Below are 22,296 nucleotides of genomic sequence, written 5' to 3'. Positions count from 1 at the left end.
TGAACTCAGGGTCTGGGTACCGTTCCTGAGCTCTTTTGCTCAAGGCTAGTGCTCTACCACTTTGAGCCACAGCATCACCTTTGGTTTTTGAGTGGCTGGTTGGAGATAAGAATCTCAGGAGGACTTTTCTGTCTAGGCTGGCTTCAAACTGCCTGCAATCCTCAGATCTCAGCCTCCTGAGTAGCTAGAATTACAGGCGTGAGCGACCCCACCCGGCAAGTCTGTGAGACTCTTATTGCCAATAAATTACAGAAAAAAAAAACCCCAAAACCCTAGAAGTGGCACTCGTAAGGTTTATCCAAGAGTAAACCAACACAAGGTCCAGGCAGAAAAGAGTTTGAGAGCACACTGCCAGCCTGTCCACAGTGAGGGCCCATGGAGAAGGAAATGACTCCTGGCAGGGTCCAAGTTCAAGTAGGGAATGGACCAGGGTGGTCCAGAATGTGACCTCAGAAAAGGGAATGTGCCTGCCTCCAGGAGTACCAGTTACCTAGGTAACACAGATCCTGGGTGGAGGCTTAAACAGGAGGGGAAATGCCTGCACCAGGGCATATTTCCAGGGCTGGGTGTTTGGCCTAGTGGTAGAGTGCTTGCCTAGCATGCACAAAGATCCGGGTTTGATTCCTTGGTACCACATACATAGGAAAAAGCCTGAAGTGGTGCTGAGGTTCAAGTAGTAGAGCTCTGCCTTGAGAAAATCCAAGGACAGTGCTCAGGCGCTGAGCTCAAGCCCAGGACTGGGGAAAAAAAATTGCGTACTTCCAACATACTGTTGAAAGGAAACTCAGTGGCAAGAAACAAAGAAGCCAACACTTAAGAGGCCCAATTTGTCTTCATTGGAGGACGGAAAGACTGCTGGTGGACTCTGCTCTGAAAGGCCAGCAATCCCACCTGTAGCCAGCACAAAGCTTCTACAGCCCAAGACTACATCAGCTATGAGGAATTTCAACCTAATAAAAGTGTTAAATAAAAGCCATCTAGGGAAACAATCAGGAGAAATCAAGAGTTAATTATCTAGGGCAAGCATAGACCCAGTCTTCTTTTTATTAAAAGATTTTATTAACACTGATTTTTTTTACATCATATTTCATTTAACAAGTATTCAAGAATGGGATCTCTATATGCAATCAAAGGCACATAAATTTAAGATCAAAATTTAAATTAAACTGAGAGCTTGTATGTCATACATATCAATCTGTATAACACTCTATGTCTATAGGGTATATATCCTATCACAGATTTTTATGCCTCTGTAGTTATATTTATATCTCAAAGATCATGCCAATGGCCTTGAGTATCCGAGTGTTGAGTCATTGCTCTTGTACTGTTTGGATCTAATCTCCACATAGCAAGGAGACATAAACCTTTTGTTCCTTTTATCTTGGCTTATCTCACTCAACGTGATTTGCTCTAGTTTCATCTACTTCCCAGCAAGTGCCATCATTTTAGCCTGTCTAGTGGCTATGTCGAATTCCACTATATATATGTAGCACATTTTTTGTATCCATTCATCTGTAGTAGGGCATCTGGGTTGTTTCTATTGATTGACAATTGTGAACAGTGCAGAAATGAGCGTGACTGTGCAGGTGTCCTTATCGTATCTGGGTTATGATGTTCAGATAGATGCCTAGGGGTGGTATGGCTGGGTCGTAGGGAAGGTCTGTTTTGAGTTTTGTGAGGAACCTCCAAACTGCCTTCCAGAGTAGTTGTACTAGTTTACATTCCCACCAGCACTGTAGTAGGGTTCCTCTTTCTCCACATTCCCACCAGCATTTGTCATTGTCTCATTGTCTGAGTTCAGAATACTGGCTATTCTGATTGGGGTAAGGTGGTATTTTCGGGCTTTTCATTTACATTTCCTTTATGACCATGGATGATGAACATTTTCTCGTGTTTCTTTTCCATTTTGATGGGTCTCTCTTTAGTTTCCTTGCCCATTTAGTGATTGGTTTGTTGGTTATGATGGGGGGATTAGTTTCTTGAGTTCCCTGTAGATAGTAGATATTAAGCATTTGTCTGATGTATTATTGGTAAATATCTTTTCCCAGTTGGTTAGCAGTCTTTCTACTTTAGTGACTATGTCTTTCTCTGTGCAGAAACTTTTTATTTTTAGGTAGTCCCATTTGTCGAGTCTCTCTCCAATCTGTTGTGACCCGGGACTCTGTTCAAGAAGTTTTTGTCTATGCCTGTGAGTTCCAGTGTTTCTCCTACACTCTGTGGTGTAGCAGTTTCAGAATTTCAGGTCTGATATTGAGGTCTTTGATCTACTTTGAGTTAATGTTTGTGCATGGCTGCAGGGTAGGATCAATTTGTAGTTGTCTGTATGTGGTTGCCCATTTTTCCCAGCACCAATAATTGAAGAGGCTTTGTTTATTCCACTGTGTATCTTCTGGATCCTTTGTCAAATATAAGTTGACTGTAGGTATGTGGTTTTATTTATGGATCTTCTGTTCTGTTGGTCTTCTGGTCTATTTTTGTGCCAATACCACATTTTTTAAAAATTATGGCTCTATAGTAGAGTTTGAAATCTGGTATTGTAATACTATCTGCATTGCTCTTTTTGCCTAGAATTGCTTTGGCTATTCTAAGTCTTTTGTTTTTCCATACGAACCTATTTCAGTAAAGAATGTCCTTGGGATTTTGATGGGGATTGCATTGAAATTCTATACCAATTTTGGCAATATGGCCATTTTCACTAGGTTGATTCTCCCTATCCATGATCATGAGACCCAGTCTTCTTAACTTCAATACAGTAGCACAGAATAACTCTTCCCATTCCAAAAGGAGACCAGCAAGGAAAGATCAAATCTCAAGCCTGCGACCCAGGAAGGAGCATGTGGACTTGTGATTTGAACTCCAAGAGAATCAGAATGAATTCTCATATCCCTTATCAACTGCAGCTGAGATTTCACCCTCAAAGCTTTACACATCACCTTTTCAAAGGCTGCCTGGAGGAACTCCCATCTTTCCAAAACATTGCCTGGTCTTTCCGGCCTTCTTTTTTACATCTCTGTGGAAGCCTGCCTTGCCCTCACAATTCTTGCATTCTGCAGGCTTGCAAAACCTCAGCTCATGTAGACGATGCCAAGGTCTGATGCCAACTTCAGCAGTGCAGGAGGCCCTTGGACCCCAGTGCTTGGACATATTCACCCAGGAAAACACTTTCCTAGTGGCATACAAAGTACCCTCCAGTTCTCTTCTTCAAGTCTTTCAAATAAGTTAAAAACCTTTATACTCTCGATCCTGGGATGGGCAGACCACAGCCAATCCATCATTTTCCCTCCTAGGGTCTTTCTTGTTGACTAGGTGCTAAGTATTTAATTTTGTTTTAATGTTACTAATCTCTTTAACAAGCACACCCTCTTTGTCTCCAATTTTAACCTGCTCGTTGTGCCATCAAAGAACATGGTTTTCAAATCTTGTTTTGCTTTGCTTTTTGTCCCCAATTCTCAAATCTAATCTGGCTAAAAATAAACAACAATGTCTAATGCCACGTCCTGAATGTTATGCTATCTTGAAATACCCTCTCCACATTACCTAATCCGTTAGTTTTAAATTCTTCCTTACTCAAAGTCTCAAGACATAGACAAAAAATATAGACAAATGTCTGAATGTAATATGAATAATCTCTAGTCCAATTCCCAGCTAAGTCAATTCCCACTTGAAACCTTATAAGCACAGACTTCACTGCATTTTTTTTTTTTTTTTTTGGTCATGGGGCTTGGACTCTGGGGCATAGCGTTGTCCCTTAGCTCTTCAGCTCAAGGTTACTGTCCTATCCTGTGAGCCACAGCACCACTTCTGGTTTTCTTGTGGTTAACTGGGTCTTTAGTGCCCAGGCTGGCTTTGAACCGTGATTCTTAGATCTCAGCCTCCTGAGTTGGTAGTATTACAGGCATGAGCCACCAGGCCCAGTTCATTATCTGTATTTCTATTAACATTCTGGTCTTCTGAGTGTCCACCAGTCTCCCATTAAGCTCTACTTATAGTATCCTAGGTGTTTGGGCTTTCCCTTTTTCTTTCTGGTTTGCTTTTCCAAAGTCTCCCCACCAACCTTTTCCAAAGGGTTCAGAACTACATTGTCAAGTAAAGTTGTAACAGTAACACTACTGCTGTAGTGTACCAATTTTCTCTTCTAGTTACTTTTACATCACTGGGACATAGGATCTGAGATGGATAATGAAGCAGGAAAGATTTACTCACATTCTTAGGGAGTTTAGCCCATCGTCTTTGGCTTTGTTGATTTGAGGCTGTGCTGTGGAGAACATCATAGCAGCAGAGGCATATGGAGGAGGAGGCTCTTTCCCTCATGGCACATGTGACACAGAGAAAAGAAAATTACTAGGGCCGGGAGTTTGGCCTAGTGGTTAAAGTGCTTGCCTAGCATGCATGAAGACCCGGGTTCGATTCCTTGGTACCACATACATAGAAAAAAGCCGGAAGTGGTGCTGAGGCTCAAGTGGTAGAGCTCTAGCCTTGAGAAAGTCCAAGGACAGTGCTCAGGCCCTGAGCTCAAGCCCAGGACTGGCAAAAAAAAAAAAAAGAAAGAAAATTACTGCAAGAGGCCAGGACAAAATACAACCCCAACAGGCTCCCAAATGACCCACTTCCCCCAGCTAGGATCTGCTTCTCATAAGTCCAGAAATGGCATTGTATCACCATCATTTTAGGAACCATTCACCAAGCCAAAGTCCTCCTGTCCTCTGGAAATAATCTCACAGGCTCAATGTCACAAGTGTTTCCCAATCTAATACTTAAACTCTTGTGTTCCTAGGTGCACAGGAAGGCCCAATTCAGAAGCCATGTAGTGGACAAGAGGAAGCATCGCCATCCATTAAAATGGTAAACGATTCTTCTTGGCCTGAAGTGGAAATATTGTTTTTTATAGCTTCAACATCCTCAGCCATTAAGTAACTACAAAATCAAAACCACATTAAGATTCTATCTCAACTGTGAAGGAAACAAACCACAAATGCTGATGGGGGATGTAGGGGAACAAAAGAACCTATATGCACTTACATAAATCAGTACAACAACTATGGAAATTAATATAAAGTTCCTCAAAAAACAAAAATCGGTCTACATTTTGGCTTACACTATTAGACATATGGAGTGTAAATCAACATACAAGAAGGATATCTGCATATCTATGTTTATTGCATCACTATTCACAATAGCCAAACAGTATCCATGTATGTACATAAAAACTGTGGAATATTACACAGCCATAAAGAAAAATGATTTCATTTACAAGTAAATGGACAGAACTGGAGAACATCATTTTGCACAAGAAATGCCTAATTCCAGAAAGCCAAATGTTTTGGCTTATGTATAGAAAGCTACACCTAAAACCATACATATTTATGGATATGTACATATCTCTCTATGTATTCACATATATACTTATATGTACATGTATATGCCTATATAGATGTATACACATATATCTATACACACACATATATAATGGGCATAGAACATGAATCTATAGAACTGTTTAGGCAGGTAAGGGAAAAGGTAGAAAAAATAACTTCAAAATACATTTAACTATGTATGAAAATGGCATAAGGAATATCCATAAAAGCCAGTAGTCAGATCAGTAGTCAGAGGCATGGAAAGAGGAAGCAATAGAGAGGTTATTCCTCACACAATATATTGAGTATGCAATTAATACACACACACACACACACACACACACACACACACACACACACACACACACACAGAATGGCAGGAAAGTAAAACAGGCTCTGTTGGGGGGAAAAGGATGAGTATGAGTGGGAGTGGGGAGGGAGGGTTAACGAAGAGGATGAATGAAGATATGTATATGGTAGAAGTAATTTGTTTGCATGTATTAAAATATAAATAATAATAACGTAACTAATCAATAATAAAATCTGTGTATGTGCCAGTACTAGGGCTTGAACTAAGGACCTAGGCACTCACTGATCCTTAGCTTCTCCACTTGAGCCACAGCTCCACTTCTGGCTTTCTGGTAATTAATAAAGATAGGAATCCCATGGGTTTTTCTGCCTAGCTTGGCTTTGAGCCTCTTGAGAAGCTAGGATTACAAGGGTGAGCCACCAATGCCCAGATGGAATTATTTTAAGATGGGTAAAGGAGAGTAGTATGAGGCGGTGAGTGTGATCCAAATAAACTGTATGCATAAGTAGAAATATCACTATGAACCCCCCTCTTATATAATTAATATCTTCACTAAAAATGTTGAAAAGAGCCGGATGTGAGGGGCTGGGAGTTTGGCCTAGTGGTAGAGTGCTTGCCTAGCATGCACAAAGATCCAGGTTCAATTCTTTGGTAGCACATACTTAGAAAAAGCCGGAAGTGGTGCTGAGGCTCAAGTAGTAAAGCTCTAGCCTTGAGAAAAATTCAAGGACAGTGCTCAGGCCCTGAGCTCAAGCCCAGGACTGGGGGAAAAAAAAAAAAAAAAAGAGCCGGGTGTGGTGGCACATACCTGTAATCTTAACAACCCAGGAGGCTGAAATCCGAGGATCGCGGTTCAAAGCCAGCCTGGGCAATTAAAGTCCATGAGACTCTTATCTCTAACTACTAGAAAACCAGAAATGACACTGTAGCTCAAGGGGTAGGGCAGTAGCCTTGAGCGAAGAGCTCAGGGACAGCGCTCAGGCCCAGAGTCTATGCCCCATAACTGTCATAAAAACAAACAAAAATTGCAACATTTTGGGCCAGGAGCATGTTTGCCTAGCATGCATGAAGCCCTGCATTCAATTCCTGGATACCACATACACACAAAAAAGCCAGAAGTGGAGCTGTGACTCAAGTGGCAGAGTGCTTGAGCAAAAAGTGTCCAAGGACAGTGCCCAGGCACTCAGTTCAAGCCCCAGGACTGGTATGAATGTTATAAACAGTGGATTCTATTGGACTCTGCTGTCTGGAAGGTGAATAGACATTTGCACAGGTTTTAACAGGGTATTCTGGGGTCCCCTTCATTGGAAAGAATGTCTCTTCATTGGATTAACTATTTTGAAATTGCTGATGTAACTGGAGTTGGTATATATACCCTCCAGGAAAAGCTATGGATTTGCCAACAACTTAGCCTATCCTTGTTTTGGAAACCTTTGAATTTACTAGTATTTCTTTCTCAATTTTGTGCAATAAGTCACAACAAAATATAATACTCTTAATGATTTTGTGTCTATAATTGCAGGAAACATCAAAACAGTCCAAAGCTGGTAAGTATTCTAGTTGTTTTTGAAGTGCATCTTTCACTGTTACTATGAAGGCAATATACCTAGATGGGTTACAGTTAGGTAAGTCAGATAAAGAGTCACATTTCTTTTTAACAATGACACCCCCTTCCCTTGTGCTTTCTCTCGATTTTTCTCTCTGGTCCCCACTCACAAGTTGTGTAGTTCATTTATAGCCCTGATCATATGATATGCTTCCATCTATTCTTCAGGGGTGTGTGCGTGTGTGTGTGTGTGTGTGTGTGTGTGTGTGTGTGTGTGTGTGTAGTTCATTTTTAACGTAGTGTCTAAATGAGTATCATTGCTGCATTTTTCTCCCTCTTACCCTCCATTTCTGTGCACCCCCCCATGACAGACAAACAAGATGAAAGTAAAAGGAAAAAAAAAGTAACAAAGAGAAAAACTTGTTTCTAGTTCCTGCAATTCATTTTGATACTATTATTATTATTATTATTATTATTATTATTATTGCCAGACCTGGGTCTTGAACTCAGGGCATGGGCACTATCCTTGGACTTTATTTTGCCCATGGCTAGAGCTGTGCCACTTGAGCTACAGCACCACTTCTGGCTTTGTCTATGTATGTGGTACTGGGAATCTAACCTAGGGCTTTGTGCATGCTAGGCAAGCACTCTACCACTAGGCCAAACTCCTGGCCTGTGATACATGTTATTTTATATGATCAGACGCACCTAGTTATTTTGTCTTGGTGATCCTGTCCTAAGAACATTCTTCTTTGGTCTCACTCTGTGTGACTGCCTACAGATCTGTATAATTTATCATGTCCTGAGTAGCTAGGATTACAGACATAAGCTACAAAACTAATCTTATTCCCACTGGAGACAGGATCTGAGACAGATTTTGTAGCTTCACTAGGGTGGCACAGAAGGTTCCATGATTAAAGCCAGATCTCAAGAAAACACATTCATGGGGAGTTTTGTCTAGTAGTAGAATGCTAGCCTAGCATGCTAGCACTCTAGCATGCTAGTCTCCGGCTCAAGGGGTCCTTGATACCACATACATGAAAAAGCCAGAAGTGGTGCTGTGGCTCAAGTGGTAGAGTGCTAACCTTGAGCTGAGGAGCTCAGAGACAGTACCCAAAGAAGCCCCATGACTGCCAAAAACCAAAACAAAACACTCCTGGCTTTCCTAACCACAGGGAATTGTAAGGACGCATGTATCCAATGCCATGAGAAGATATACTTAAGGTGGAAATAGTTGACTGTTATTCAATTGTTATTGAATTGTAGTATTTAAAACATTTAATTATTATCTTGATAATAAAAACTAGTGGCTGGGCCGGGAGTTTGGCCTAGTGGTTAAAGTGCTTGCCTAGCATGCATGAAGACCCAGGTTCGATTCCTCGGTACCACATACATAGAAAAAAGCCGGAAGTGGTGCTGAGGCTCAAGTGGTAGAGCTCTAGCCTTGAGAAAGTCCAAGGACAGTGCTCAGACCCTGAGCTCAAACCCAGGACTGGCAAAATAAATAAATAAATAAATAAAAATAAATAAAAACTAGTGGTAAATATAATAGTATATGTATTCTATGACAGACTATATAATATATACTGCAATAGACACTATGATATATATATACATATAATTGATAAAGATTGGCCTTTAATCAATTTGGAAGTGCTCTGAAACAGGATATAATATAGTAGCAGCATAATGTGGCAGCATATAATATAGTAGCAGCATAATATAGTAGCAGCATAATATAGTAGCAGCATATAATACAGTAGCAACATAATTGCCTTAGTAGTGTCACTAACACTTCAGGTGATTTTTAAAGTATTTGTATTATATTTAAGTAGTTGTACAAAGAAGTTGCCATTTGGTCTGGGAGCATGGCCTAGTGATAGAGTGCTCGCCTAGTGTGCATGAAGGCCCTGGGTTTGATTCCTTAGTACCACATACATAGAAAAAGCCAGAAGTGGCACTGTGGCTCAAGTGGCAGAGTGAAAAATATCCAAGGACAGTGCCCAGGCCCTGAGTTCAAGCCCCAGCCTGGGCACTAAAAGTCTATGAGACTCTTCTCTCCAACTAGCCACCAAAAAACCAGAAGTGGTGCTGTGGCTCAAGTGGTAGAGTGCTAGTCTTGAACAACAGAGCTCAGGGACAGCACCGAGGTCCTGAGTTCAATCAAAGAAAAAAAAAGTTGCCATTCATGGAAGCAGTTTATGAATACAGGGCATCTTAATGTCATTCATCTTAATTTCAGATTATGCATTGAATTTTTTTTTTGCAATTTAATGAAACAGTTTATGTGTAGAACACATCTTAATCTGGGTCACCATTTCAGCATCTTCACCCTCCTTCAACTCACCCCTTCCCTCACATTTCTCAATTCTGTGGTCTATACAATGAATTCTCATTTCTTCACCACTCCTCTCCTTCCCCCATCCTGCTTCCTGTTGGGAAGACCCAACAACAGCTATATCAAATGCTTGGTGAAGACGCACATCCATGCACTCCAGCCCATTCTACTGCTTCCTAAGTGACTCACAACCACCAATTACCAATGTACTGTTACTGTTTCCTCCTAGATCCCTTGCAGGACCTGGCAGAATGCCCAGAATTGGACAATGTAAGAACATCTCTTTTTGTCTGCTACAGAAATGAAGCTCCGTTTTTAATCAAATGAATATGCAATTCTGACCACATGCATTAATTCCTTGAACAATATAATTTTATAATTGAGAGCTGTTGAGTGAGAAACTCTTACCAACTGATACAGAGATTCTTTAGGACAATGAAAATCCCCTCCTGCATTATAAAGTGTATAGTAGAAGCATTTCCCTTAGCATTCATTTCCTCCTTGATCTAAAAGTAAGGAGTGCATGCTTCAAAGACAGGGTTTCTCTTGTCTTTTCCACTGCTGTCCCCTGCAACAGATGTTTTTGGGGGAGGAGGAGGTGACCCCTTTCCCTCCCTGATTTTATTTTTTCTTTTTTTGCCAGTCCTTGGGCTTGAACTCAGGGCCTGGGGACTGTCCCTGACCTTTTTCTTGAGGCTAGCCCTCTACCACTTGAGCCACAATGCCACTTTCAGCCTTTTCTGTTTATGTGGTATTGAAGAGTCGAACCCAGGGCTTTATGCATGCCAGGCAAGCAGTCTTACCACTAAGCTACATTGCCAGCCCAACCCTGTTTGATTTTTTTTAAGCCATCAAGAGAAAAATGTCTGGGTACCAGTGGCTCACACCTGCGATCCTTGCTACTTAGGAGGTTGAGGCTTGAAACCTGCTCAAGCAAACAAATCCATAAGACTCTTACTTCCAATTAATCAGCAAAATGCCAGCAGTGGAGATGTGGCTCAAATGGTAAAGTACCAGCTATAAAAAAACAAAAGCCAGGGGCCCTGAGATTAAACTCTACTATCAGCATGAGAGAGAGACAGCGAGAATGAGTTAAGTGCACTGTCTGTTCTGATCCTTATGGTGTTTTCTTTTCTATCATCACAGATGCTTTCCTTTACTACATTTGGGAGTGGTATGTATTCACTCACTTGCTGAAGAAATAACTTACTGGTTTTCATCAAGTTGAAATTGGAGTTTTAGAACCCCAGACTCAAACTCTAGCAGTTCCACATATCAGGTCCAGCCTCTTGGCCCTATTACACCAAAGAAAGAGGCACAGTCGTGGGCAAAGAAATACATGTATTACATAGTGAAGTCACCACCTCCGCTCATCTTCGCCTATATACCTGGAGCAAACATTGCCTATGGTTCAATTGGGGGAGGGAGTTGGAGGTGTGTCTAACTAAAACAGTGCCAATCACATGTGTATTCACAGGTGGCCACAGGTAGTCTGACAGTCTAGTGTCTCAGGATTGGTCAGATAGGGCTTTGCTACAGTAAGAGTCATCGATGCCTAACTCTTGGACCAATTTCCTGTCTGTTTATTTCTGGCTTCCAAGTGTTGGAAACCCAACAACCCCCTGGTGTCAGGAAATGAATGGACACACAAAAGATACAGGAGATTGTTTTTACTCCTGCACAAAAGGTCATACTGCTATTTTCCTCAAAGCTAGGAAGGCACAGCGGGTAAGGCAGTGTGCTTAGGGGTTTTTTGTTGTTGTTTTGTGGTTTTTTTTTGGTGGGTCACAGGGTTTGAACTCGGCCTGGGCGCTGTCCCTGAGCTCTTCAGCTCAAGGCTACCACCCTACCCTTGAGTCAAGCCCCACTTCCGGTTTTCTAGAGGTACTTGGAGATATGAGTCTCAGGTCCTTTTGTGCCCGGGCTGGCTTTGAACCTTGATCCTCAGATCTCAGCCTCCTGAGTAGCCAGGATTACAGGTGTGAGCCACCAGCACCCAGCCCTGCTTGGTTTTTATTTTGTTGTACCTTCCCCTGCTGCTAAGGAATGGGCTCACATTTCCTTTGCAATTGGTTATCAGGGCGATAAGGGTAATACAAGGACAGTGAAAATACTCTGTCAGTGAAAGGCTCCAGCTGGGAGATGGCACACACTGTTCTCATCCCATCCAGCTGGGAACAAGGTTGCTAATAGTTACAGTTGGAGGAGGTTGGAAAAATCTACCAACTCCAGTGGAGGAGATGTCTGTTCTTTAACACCACTGATAGGAACTCAGACCTTTGATGTGATTAACTGGTTATATACAAGACATTAGTTCCAACTGGAGTCAAACAGCAAATAATTCCAGAAAACTCGAGTACTAGAGTACTAGAGTTCTAGTACTGGATTGTCAGTACAGAGTAGTGATTGGTTAAAAGATGGAGACATTTCAGTTTGACAGAAAAGATTGCTTTGTCTCACACAAGATAGATGTAAATTTGCTCTTCTCTAGAGAATCCTGGCTTCGTGCTGAGAAGAACAGTGGCATATCGTGTGAGAAAATAATTTCGCAAGTATACAATTCTGGCCACTGAGGCTCTAGGGAAAGTCTGTAAATCAGAAGAAAGATGAGGTTGATCTTGTGCGAACCAAAGCTTCATCTTATGTAGGCAGAACTGAATAAGCGATTCTCTCTACTGGCTTTATTCCAGATGTGCATCAGGTAGCTGAGTGGGACCTGGAAAGCCTCAGCAGCAATGATGAAATCCCAGGTAGGTAACATTCCAAGTGGGATGCAATTGGAGAGGGCCTTGGGGCAGCCAAGGCTGCTGAGAGGCTATGGGAGGGGAAAGGAATCAGAAAGGAAATAGGTGTAGAGGTTAGTTTCATATTTTAATGACATGATAAAAATTGCTGCTGTACCAGTGGGTTCTGACCTTTTGCTACTGCCCAACAGCAAAGCCTTTTAGTCGAGATTATAGTATGCCTTGGGAATTCTGCACAAGACCTTCTGAGTTGCATTCATCTGTGATGGATTCTGATAGGACACAACTCTCTTATAGGCACATACTTGAACTTGGAAGCATACTTCTTTTTCATGTGAGCCCACAGATGTAGGAGAAATGGTTTCATTCATTCTGATCTTCGGGGATTTGTAGTAGCACCTCTGTGTTTCTCTCCTCGTGGTTTGTTATTATTATGGTGCTTGTAAAGGGCAAGCAGGGTAGAGTGGTGATAACAATAGATCCGTGCCCTGAAAAGCAAAGGGAGAAGTATGAGCGTGAACACACCTCCAGTCCCCACGCCTCACTTCACGAACTAATTTTTCAGAAAGTCAAGACTTCCTCCTAAAATAAAGATGATCCCATCATCTTTGCTCTCTTCCAAAATGAGGCTTTAGCAGATGATTTCTATCTGTCCCGAGGCATTTCATTCTAGACTGGATTATCCTCAGATCTCCAAATGAATGTGCAGGAAAACTCCACAGACGAAGTATGTATGGGGATAGACATCTAAATTAGTTCGTGTTAAAGAAGACGCTTTTATCTTTGAAGGACCATCATCACTCATGATGATGAAAAATACCAAAAATCCTGATTGTAAAGAGAGACTGCCTCCAGAGGTCTGAGGATGGTGTCATCCCGTGAACTTTAGCAACCTGTTCCACAAGAACACCTTATACCAATATGAGGAACAGATATCTACCACAGCTGTACTAGGGTAAGCAAACCCTGGTTTCTCCTGAAAGTAACTTGCAATGACACAGAAGTAGAATTGAGCTGGGGCCTCCCCGCCCTGTTCCATAACAAAGCAGGTAGAAACCACCCCCAGCAGAACTTTCCCAACTGTTTTGAGGACTATCATTTGTACACTGTATTCTTTTCTTAATAAAAAATCTATTAACATTGATTTTTACATCATATTTCAAATGTCATGTTTAACAAACAAGTATTCAAGAAGGGAATCTCAATATACCATCATTGGCACTTAGGTTTTAGAGCATAATTAAAATTAAGCTGAAGGTTTGCAGGTCATAGATACAAATTAATCTATTGTATACTGTATTCTGAATTCTAAGAGGCTCCCTTTTTCTTCAGTTCACATGAATTGGTTTACAGAAAAGTAATCATGTGTTTCTTTTTAATAAGAAAATGCAGGTGCTGGCCCCAGGAAGTCAAGATCCCAGAAGCTGGTTACCTTTTCTGCCTTTCTAAGAATAGAAGGAAGAGAAAGATCTTTTGTCTGTTCTAATCTGTTTTGCCCATGGAAACCCTTCCACCCCTAATTCTTCCAAAAATGGAGATTTTTAGACTGAAATCTTATCCTTAGGACTTGTCTTAAATAAATATATTTTCTTTGACTAATTTCTATTTTCTGTGTTTTTTGATTCAGTAATGAATGCAACAAACCTTAGAGCTCATAGCTACTTCCATGAAATAAACAGGTCTAGACTGGGGAGGACAGCTAGGGAGTCAGCCTCAGGCAAGAAAATGAAACAGGAAAGCCTGGTGAAGGCAACTCAGAAACATGGTGTTTAGAAACATACAAGTGCCATTTTGCTTCGGAGAGAGACAAAGGGATGCATTCCTTCCTGAGGGATGCATTCCTCAACCCAAGAATTAACACTTGTTTGACAGGAAGTATGACTTCCTGAGAAAAATGCTTCCCCTACTTAAGCAAAATGCCCCAAAGTGCAGATGGCAATAGCAAGATACCTCCTTATCTGGCATTCTCACATGGAAACTCAGCAACACCACATGTGAAAGCCTGACTTCGCTTAACTTTGAAGCTAGATCTTCTGCCTTTACCCTATGCATACCACAACAGCCCGTGGAGCTGTGTGCGTGTATGTGTGTGTCTGTCTGTGTCTTTCATTCTCTCCCTATGAGAACACCCACCCTAAGAGTGTGCCTTGCCCTTCGGTTTATCTATGTGCTAGGCTATTTATCTGCTCACTTTGTTTCTCAATAAAGCTCCACCAAGTTTTGTTACCATTGTGACTGGTCCAGAAATTCTTATTCTACAATCAAGGTCAAGGACTCTAAGATTGCCTACATTTCAAGAGAAGCGTCACTAAACCACACCTGTGTCCAGTGACAAAAGGAGTCAAAGATGTCCCAAGACATTTCCTGATAGCACCCAGTTATCCTGGGCATGACTAGTGCTTACTGTGGTAGGAGGATACGGCTGTGGAAGATGATAGCCTTGAAGATGGTTGGGTCAGCACAGGCTAAGCTTGGCTCCTGGAAAGACAGAGATGCCAGAAATGCACAATTCAATAACTACATATGCACAGCAAACACACAGAGGAGGTGTGAGGGGGAAAGGAGGGGAGAGTGAGATAATGTATTTGTGTGTCCTCAGGTGGACAGTCTTTCCTGAGGAAAGCATGAGTCTCATACTGAATATCTGGCCCTTCTTGCAAAGCCACCACTGGATCTGTTTCTCTGTTAGAACATCTGAGACTCTGGAGATTGCATAGAAAGAGGGTCCTGGATATTGTAGGCCTCCATCATTAGAATAAGATTTGCTTTTAACTGGGAGGAGAATTTTAGACCCAGTTAGCTCTGTTGATACTGTATTTAATCAGAAAACCCAGCCCTTGCTAGGATGTAGGAACTGATGGAAAAAGAAGTAAAAGCACGCACTTTCCCCCTAACAGCCAGATCTTCGAACTGTCCTTGATGCCAGCCCCACCGAATCATCACTCCTTCCCTTCCCCTGCACAAATGCACCCCAGTGGTCTTGGAAGAGAGCTTGGGACCAGGTCCAAGTCTGGCGCTTGTCACCCCAAGCAGACACAGATGTTGTTGAAACTCCCCACTCAAGGTAAGATTTCTCTCCTAGCCTGCCTCCATATCACCCTGCTTCTACCCCAACAGAATTCACATCTTCTGCCTAATAAAAAGAGACCCTTCTTGTAAGGGGGGTACGCCATTTTTCCCCTTTAGCCAGGTTGAAAAGAGATTTGGTATCCATTCCCAGGCTTTTAACCCAAATAAAACCCTGTGGATCTGTTGGGCTTGCTTTTTGGCTCCTTTCTGTTTTCATATTCCCAGTACTGTGTTTACTTTTAAAATCCAATGCTCAGGTTCATAAGTTCAGATCAGTTAGTGATCCTACAACTCTCACCTTCTCAGTGCCCCTCCCTCCCCCACAGCTAGGACCAGAATGCCCTGTGGCCCACATGTATCTCTCAACCTATGACCTGTAAAATGTTTTCATTTTTATTGGGGAAGGGGACTAAAGAGTGTGACCTCAGGGCCAGGAGCATAATCTAGTGGTAGAGTACTGGCGTGGTATGCACAAAGGCCCAGGTTCAATTCCTTGATACCACATACTCAGAAAAAGCCAGAAGTAGTGCTGTGGCTACCCTTGAGCAAAAACTGCCCAAGGACAGTAGCCAGGCCATGAGTTCAAGCCCCAGAACTGGCAAAAAAAAAAAAGTGTGACCTCAGGGACCAGAGTAGAGTGACTACTATCACTGTGGTTCTGTAACGGTAGAAATTGACCTTTTTTAGTTGCAAATTTTAGTTTTGCTTGATATGATGTCCTTCATAACAAATCCACAGTGATTACTAGTTAAATCTAAACTATTCTCATCCTTTAATATTTGTCTTTGATCCTTCAGATTTCTGTAATATAGTAATAACACAAAAATGTTAAGAATAAGCCAGGTGCATATATAATCCTGTGAAAGGAGGGAAGCCAATCTGAAACAGAAAAACAAAACAAAACAAAACAAAACATGTTTTCTCTCTTATGTGGAAGCTGGATCTAAAATACTGGGACATGACAAATTATACAGGTCTCTAGGCATTCACACACAGTGAGACTAGAGGCAACTCCTAGAAGAAGAACAAAAAGGCACAATGTCGATGACTACGTGCATTTTATCACACAAAATAGAATTTATCAAAATGAACTCCAGGAAATGAAAACAAGGGTTGTTTTTTTTTTTCAAACTTTTCATTAGTCATGGTTATCAATTGCATTTGTGTAGCATTTAAAGGACTCTCCTCTAGTTTTGCCATTGACTGCTCCATTGCCTGTTTATATTGGGTGGGAAATGCTATTCCTTGATTAGCCATTTTTCTTGAGTTTCTTGTTCTGCCCATTTGAAAATGGGAGCAAGATTAATACTGCACAGATTACAATTTTTAAGATATAACCAACCTAGAGCTCGTTAGCTGGCCAGACAATAGAAGTTCACAATTTTAGATTGATATTATTACTCTCTCTCTCTCTCTCTCTGTGCACTTACAGACAAATCTAATACCACCAATGATCACCATTTTATGACCAAAAAAAACCCCACAATCCAATCTCTATGGTATTTAAGTCCCTCTGGACCTACCATATAATTGAACACCTAGATATACAGTATTGCTCAACAACCATCACTGTAGATCCATGCATTATAACATTTGAAGGATGAACAGAGGACCAGAGTTAGAAAGATAGTATGAAAGACAAGAGGGGAGGTAAGAAAAGAGTAATGTAGGAGTGTAAAGATTAATATAGTAATGAAGGAAAGAGATTGCGTAAGGATAACTGACCTAAGGTGGTAGAAAGGTAAAATAATTGAGTACAAAATTTAGAAGAAATAAGATAAAACTTATAAAAATAAGAAGAGTAATCAGAAGAATATATAAAGAAAAGAGGAAGGTGCACATAGGAGAGATGAACAATAAAAAAATTTTTTAAAGTAAAAATAAAATAAAAAAACAAAAAAAAAAGAAAGACAAAAAGGTGGGGGGAGAGAACCCACACAGTTGTGAGTTCTTAAACAAGAAATACTAGGATTAAGAACCAACAGGTTAAAAAGCAGGTGACTGTATCAATAAAAATATCATTTGTATCCAGTCTGTACCCAATGCTGTCACTATGTTTCTAGGAATGACCACAATGATAGAAGGAAAGCAGGGCGAGGTGGGAGGGGAGGGGGGTGTGGAAATGGAAAGAAGGATCATAACATTAAAAATTTAAAAAGGAGGCAAAATGGCAAAAAAAAAAAAAAAACGCAAATGTAAAAAGGAAGTAAAAGTACTGGGAGTTTGGCCTAGTGGCAGAGTGTTTGCCTAGCATGCACAAAGGCCCGAGTTCGATTCCTTGGTACCACATACATAGAGAAAAGCCGGAAGTGGTGCTGAGGCTCAAGTGGTAGAGCTCTCACCTTGAGAAAGTCCAAGGACAGTGCTCAGGCCCTGAGCTCAAGTCCAGGACTGGAAAAAAAAAAAAAAAAAGGTAGTAAAAAAAAGGGGATATTCTTCAGGTTGTTTTTTTTTTGGGGGGGGGGGTGAGAAACTTGTGTCTCCACTAAATCCGGGATCCAAACACTTTAAAAAGTCTTTTTCTCCTGCGATTTGGCTTTGGGGTTTTTCTGATCAGTTTTCTTGACTGGGCAGAAAAAAGAGCCTGTGGAGCCACCAGCGGCTTTTTACCAGGAGTGCAGCCCCGCCCAGGGGGAGGAACTTCCGCTAGCCTCAGGGCGGATGTCCGGCTAAGCTAGCTCTGGGAAAACCTTTGCCCTTTTGAATGATGGCGCTGCCAGCACCACATCTCGGGCTCCAGTTGGTTTGGCAGGGTCTTCGCCAGCAGTCAAGATGGCGCTGCTGCTGGCTGGTGGGGGAGGGGATTCCTTCCCAATGCCATTCCCTGAGCAGAAGTGGAAACGTCTCCTTGGAGGTCCTCACAAATTGCTGGATTCTCTGGTTCCATGAAGCTGGCAGGTCCGCGCCACGTCCAGGGGACGGCTCTGGGCTCGCGCAGGCTCTGTGTGGCTCTGTCTGGAGCCCACAGGTCTGTGCTGCCGAGAAGCGCTGTCTGCTCAGGTTCTGGAGGGAGGCATTGTCTCCAAGACGGTTTCCTGCCTTTCTCCTCTCTGAGATCTCTGTGGTGCTAAAGCTTATTTAGGATCGATCTTTGGGTATGAACTTTCCCCTATGGTACTAGAACTGGTATCTTGGCAAGAGCTCAGAAAGACTCACCCTGAACTGCTGCCATCTTCCACCAATCTGCCAAGGTTTGGTTTTTTTTTTTTTTTTTTTTTGGTCATTAGACATGAACTCTGAGCCAGGGCATTGTCCCTGAGCTCTTCTGCTCAAAGCTACCTCCCTACCCTGGGAGCCACAGCACCACTTCCAGTTTTCTGGTGATTAATTGGAGATAAGAGGCTCACAGACTTTTACTGCCCCGGGGTGGTTTTGAACAGAGATTCTTAGATCTCAGCCTCCTGAGTAGCTAGAATTAGAGACGTGAGCCACCACGCCTGGCAAGATTTTTGTTTTCTTTTTTCCTATTTTTTTGTTTTCTTTTCCTTCCTTTTTATTCACAGAAATGGAGAATCAAAGGATGAACAAATACAGCAATGGTACTCACTGGATACCATGTGGAAAATGACTATACAATTTGCAGGTAGAAGATGGGAGGGAAAAACTGGAAGAGAGCAAGGGAAGGGTGACATTGTCCAAAAAGAAATATACTCTTTACCAATTAGAGGAATGAGCCATTGTAGCCTGAAGATTTTTTTTTTTAAGATTTTTGACAACTTTAAGGAAATTACAGCAGTGCTCAAGTGGTAAAGCACCAGTCTAGTGTGACAAAAGCTAAGGGACAATGCCTAGGTCCTGAGTTAAAGCCCCAATGTTGTATGGGAATAGAGTTGTGAGAAAACAGAGGAGCCATGATGGTGATGGCACAGGCTTGTTACCCCCCCTCCACCCCTACCCAGCCCAGCAAGCTTGTCCCCTAAGCAATATCCTCTTCAGCTGGGACAGTTGCCCAAGGCTGAGCTATCACTATGCAAGGCCCCACTATCAGGCTATGACCTTATAAAGTAGCAAGATCCTCCCCACCTCCACAGGTCATATAGGTCATCCTGAACCAGAGCCCCTCTCTCTTTTTCCTCCCACATGCATCTATGTGAGAAGAGGTCCATCGACCCCTTCCCCAGCATTAAACTTCTTTGTTTCCTGTATCTAGATATCTGTATGGTTTTTTTTTGTTTGTTTGGGTTTGTTTTGTTTTTGTTTTTGTTTTTTTTTTGGCAAAGTCTCCATATTATCTAACAAGCCACATGTAGAGAGGTTGAGTTAGGCTTTATTAGAGAGCCAGTGACTGCATGTAGACTCCTGTCTCGAAGACTTGCAGCCTAGAATTGAGGTGTAACCAAGATCCCCGCACCCCAGTCCTGGAGCTTGAACTCAGGGCCTGAGCACTGTCTTTAGGCATTCTCAAGGCTAGCACTCTACCACTTGAGCCACAGCACCACTTCTGGCTTTTTCTGTGTATGTGGTACTGAGGAATCGAACCCAGTGTTTCCTGCATGCTAGGCAAACACTCTTTGCACTAGGCCATGCTCCTGGCCCCTCAAACCAAGCTTTTAAAGGCCAAAAACAAAACAAAACAAAACAACAACAAAAAAAACCCCACATGTTTAGGGTGGAGACCCCAAACCCAACAAAAGCATACCAAATACAAGCAGAGCTTTCCAGTTGGGAAAAGTCAGGTCCCTGTGGCTAAAAATCATGACATCTACATAATCTTTGAAGAAGAACTCTCTTAGCTCTCTAAGAGCTAAGCATCAGCATTTCAAAGAATGGCTTGTCTCACCTCTTGGCTTTTGAAATTGGGTGAAAAGCCCCCATCACCCAGTTAGGTGCCAGGACAGCTGAGAGGAAAAGTCATGTTACTTAGACTTGGTAACCTTATTTATCAGCACCAGCATGAAAGACCGAGGCAGAAAGAAAGAGAGAGGAGGGGGGGCCTGGGGAGGGAAGGAAGGAAGGGAAGGGAAAGGACAGGATAACAAAGAAAGCAAGGGAGTGTGGCCTTGTGGAAGAGTTATTACCTAGCATGCATGAAGCCCTAGGTTTGATTTCTTTGTACCACATACACCAAAAACCCAGAAGTGGTGCTGTGGCTCATGTGGTAGAGTGGTAGCCTTGAGAAGCTCAAGGACAATGCTCAGGCCCTGAGTTTAAGCCCCAGGATGGGGGAAAAAAAGCAAGAAAGAAGAAAGACACCAAGGGCCGTGAGTTTGGCCTAGTGATAGAGTGCTTGCCTATCATGCACGAAAATCCAGGTTCGATTCCTCTATACCACATACATAGAAAAAAACAGAAGTGGTATTGTGGCTCAAGTAGTAGAGCTCTAGTTTTGGGAAAGCCCAAGGACGGTGCTCAGTCCCTAAGTTCAATCCCCAAGACTGGAAAAAGAAAAAAGAAGACACCAAAAGAGAGAAAGAAAAAGAAACTTGGCAGGGATTTGCATAAATATACAGAGAGCGTTGTGTTAAATTTTACTTTTATTATGTATAAAATATGTGCAAATAAAGGCCTCTTTTATTAACATACAATGTGTAAAAAACCTATAAAATATTCAAAATGATCCCAGTATATGCACATGAACACACAGTGTCACATTGAGGGCCTTTGAGTGGTGTGGAAGCATACACAGGGAGGTTGGACGGTGGCTGGATGAAGTGGGCAGTTCATTATTACTGCTGTAATAATGTCATCATTGCCTCCTGCAGTAACTGCAGTGAAGCCCTGCTGCTGCTTTCTAGAACACCCTGCCATCCTAATCTCCTCCACAGGCGCTGTCTGTCTCTCTAGCAAAGTGCCTATTACAATAAAGTACATCTCTTGTGGTTCTCCTGTGTTTTTCACCACATATAATATACCTGCCGTGCCAAATGTGTCTTATCTGGCTGTTGTGGTATTGGTAATGTTTGTACTCAAAAGCAGGCTATTATTGGTTTTTAGGACATGGGTAGGGGCTCTTTAACTGCAGGAGAGCTGGTGGCTCTAGCCTGAGTTGTTCAAGGATATCGTTACTTTATTTGGTTTATATTCTTTTCAAATTATTTTAAACTCAACTACTGGTGGGTCACTCCTGTAACTACTCAAGAGGCTAAGATCTGAGGATTGTGGTTCAAAGCCAGACCAAGTAGAAAAAAGTCCATGAAACTCTTATCTCCAATCAACCACCAGGAAATCAGAAGTGGTGCTGAGGCGCTCAAAGTGGTACAACATTAGCTTTGAACAAAAAATTTTCATGGATAGCTCCCAGGCCCTGAGTTCAAGCTCTGTGACTGACATATATACATATACATATATGTGCATAAATGTACATATATATGTATACATATATAATTTTAGGTATGTTTTTTACCAGTCCTGGGGCTTGAACTCAGGACTGGGCACTGTCCTTGGACATGTTTTACTCAAGGCTAGTGCTCTGCCATTTGAGTCACAGTACCACTTCCAGCTTTTTCTGTGTATGTGGTACTGAGGAATCAAACCCAGGGCTTTGTGCATGCTAGCGAGCACTCTACCACTAGGCTATGTTCCTGGCCCCTTAGGTGTCTTTTATGCCTCCAGTATCTATGTTCCATGTGGGCTTAAGATGGATGTGATGGAGGTGTACTTTGCAATGTTAAGGTGTGGGGGGAGGGGCGCGCGTGCGCACATGTATGTCTGCCAGTTCTAGGTCTTAAACTCAGGGTCTTATGCTCTCCTGATACTTTTTCCACTCAAACCTAGTGCTCTACTTGTAGGCATATTTGTCCCATTTTAGGCTTACAGCCTTCATCTTGGGTCATATGCAGGCCAGGTCTGGCAACAATTCCCCATTCCCAAAGTGCTCATACCCCCAGTTGTTCCCACCCAAAATTACACATACCTCCAGCCACAACTGGGTTAGTGACATGCTATCCCTACAATCCAGGTACCCATTCCTGGACATATACTGTTTCTAGTGTCCA

At 42.2% G+C, this 22,296-nt stretch overlaps 1 protein-coding gene and 1 long non-coding RNA gene across 3 annotated transcripts in view; both read left to right on the top strand.

Annotated features, from left to right (window-relative positions):
• The window catches only part of Znf280b (zinc finger protein 280B), a 71,706-nt gene extending 61,689 nt beyond the window's left edge, over nt 1-10,017 (top strand). For both annotated transcript variants that reach the window (XR_016533007.1, XM_090320672.1), the window contains exons 3-5: nt 4,775-4,842; nt 7,187-7,211; nt 9,778-10,017. Coding sequence is in view for 1 of the 2 variants with exons in the window: in XM_090320672.1 (XP_090176798.1) it covers nt 4,775-4,842; nt 7,187-7,211; nt 9,778-9,875 (191 nt within the window). In the remaining variant the exon portion in view is untranslated. The remainder of the gene's footprint in view (nt 1-4,774; nt 4,843-7,186; nt 7,212-9,777) is intronic.
• A 653-nt stretch (nt 10,018-10,670) lies between these two features.
• LOC150045331 (uncharacterized) lies at nt 10,671-13,891 on the top strand. Its single transcript, XR_016533006.1, has 4 exons — nt 10,671-10,722; nt 12,239-12,298; nt 13,082-13,247; nt 13,676-13,891. It is a non-coding gene; the product is annotated as an uncharacterized LOC150045331 (long non-coding RNA).
• Nucleotides 13,892-22,296: the final 8,405 nt, after the last annotated feature.

Source organism: Megascapheus bottae, chromosome 28 (genome assembly GCF_031878675.1).
Source record: "Megascapheus bottae isolate mThoBot1 chromosome 28, mThoBot2.hap1, whole genome shotgun sequence".
In the NCBI taxonomy this organism is placed as follows: Eukaryota; Metazoa; Chordata; class Mammalia; order Rodentia; family Geomyidae; genus Megascapheus; species Megascapheus bottae.
Note: the sequence above shows the minus strand (reverse complement) of the source record. Positions and strands in the feature narration are given on the sequence as shown.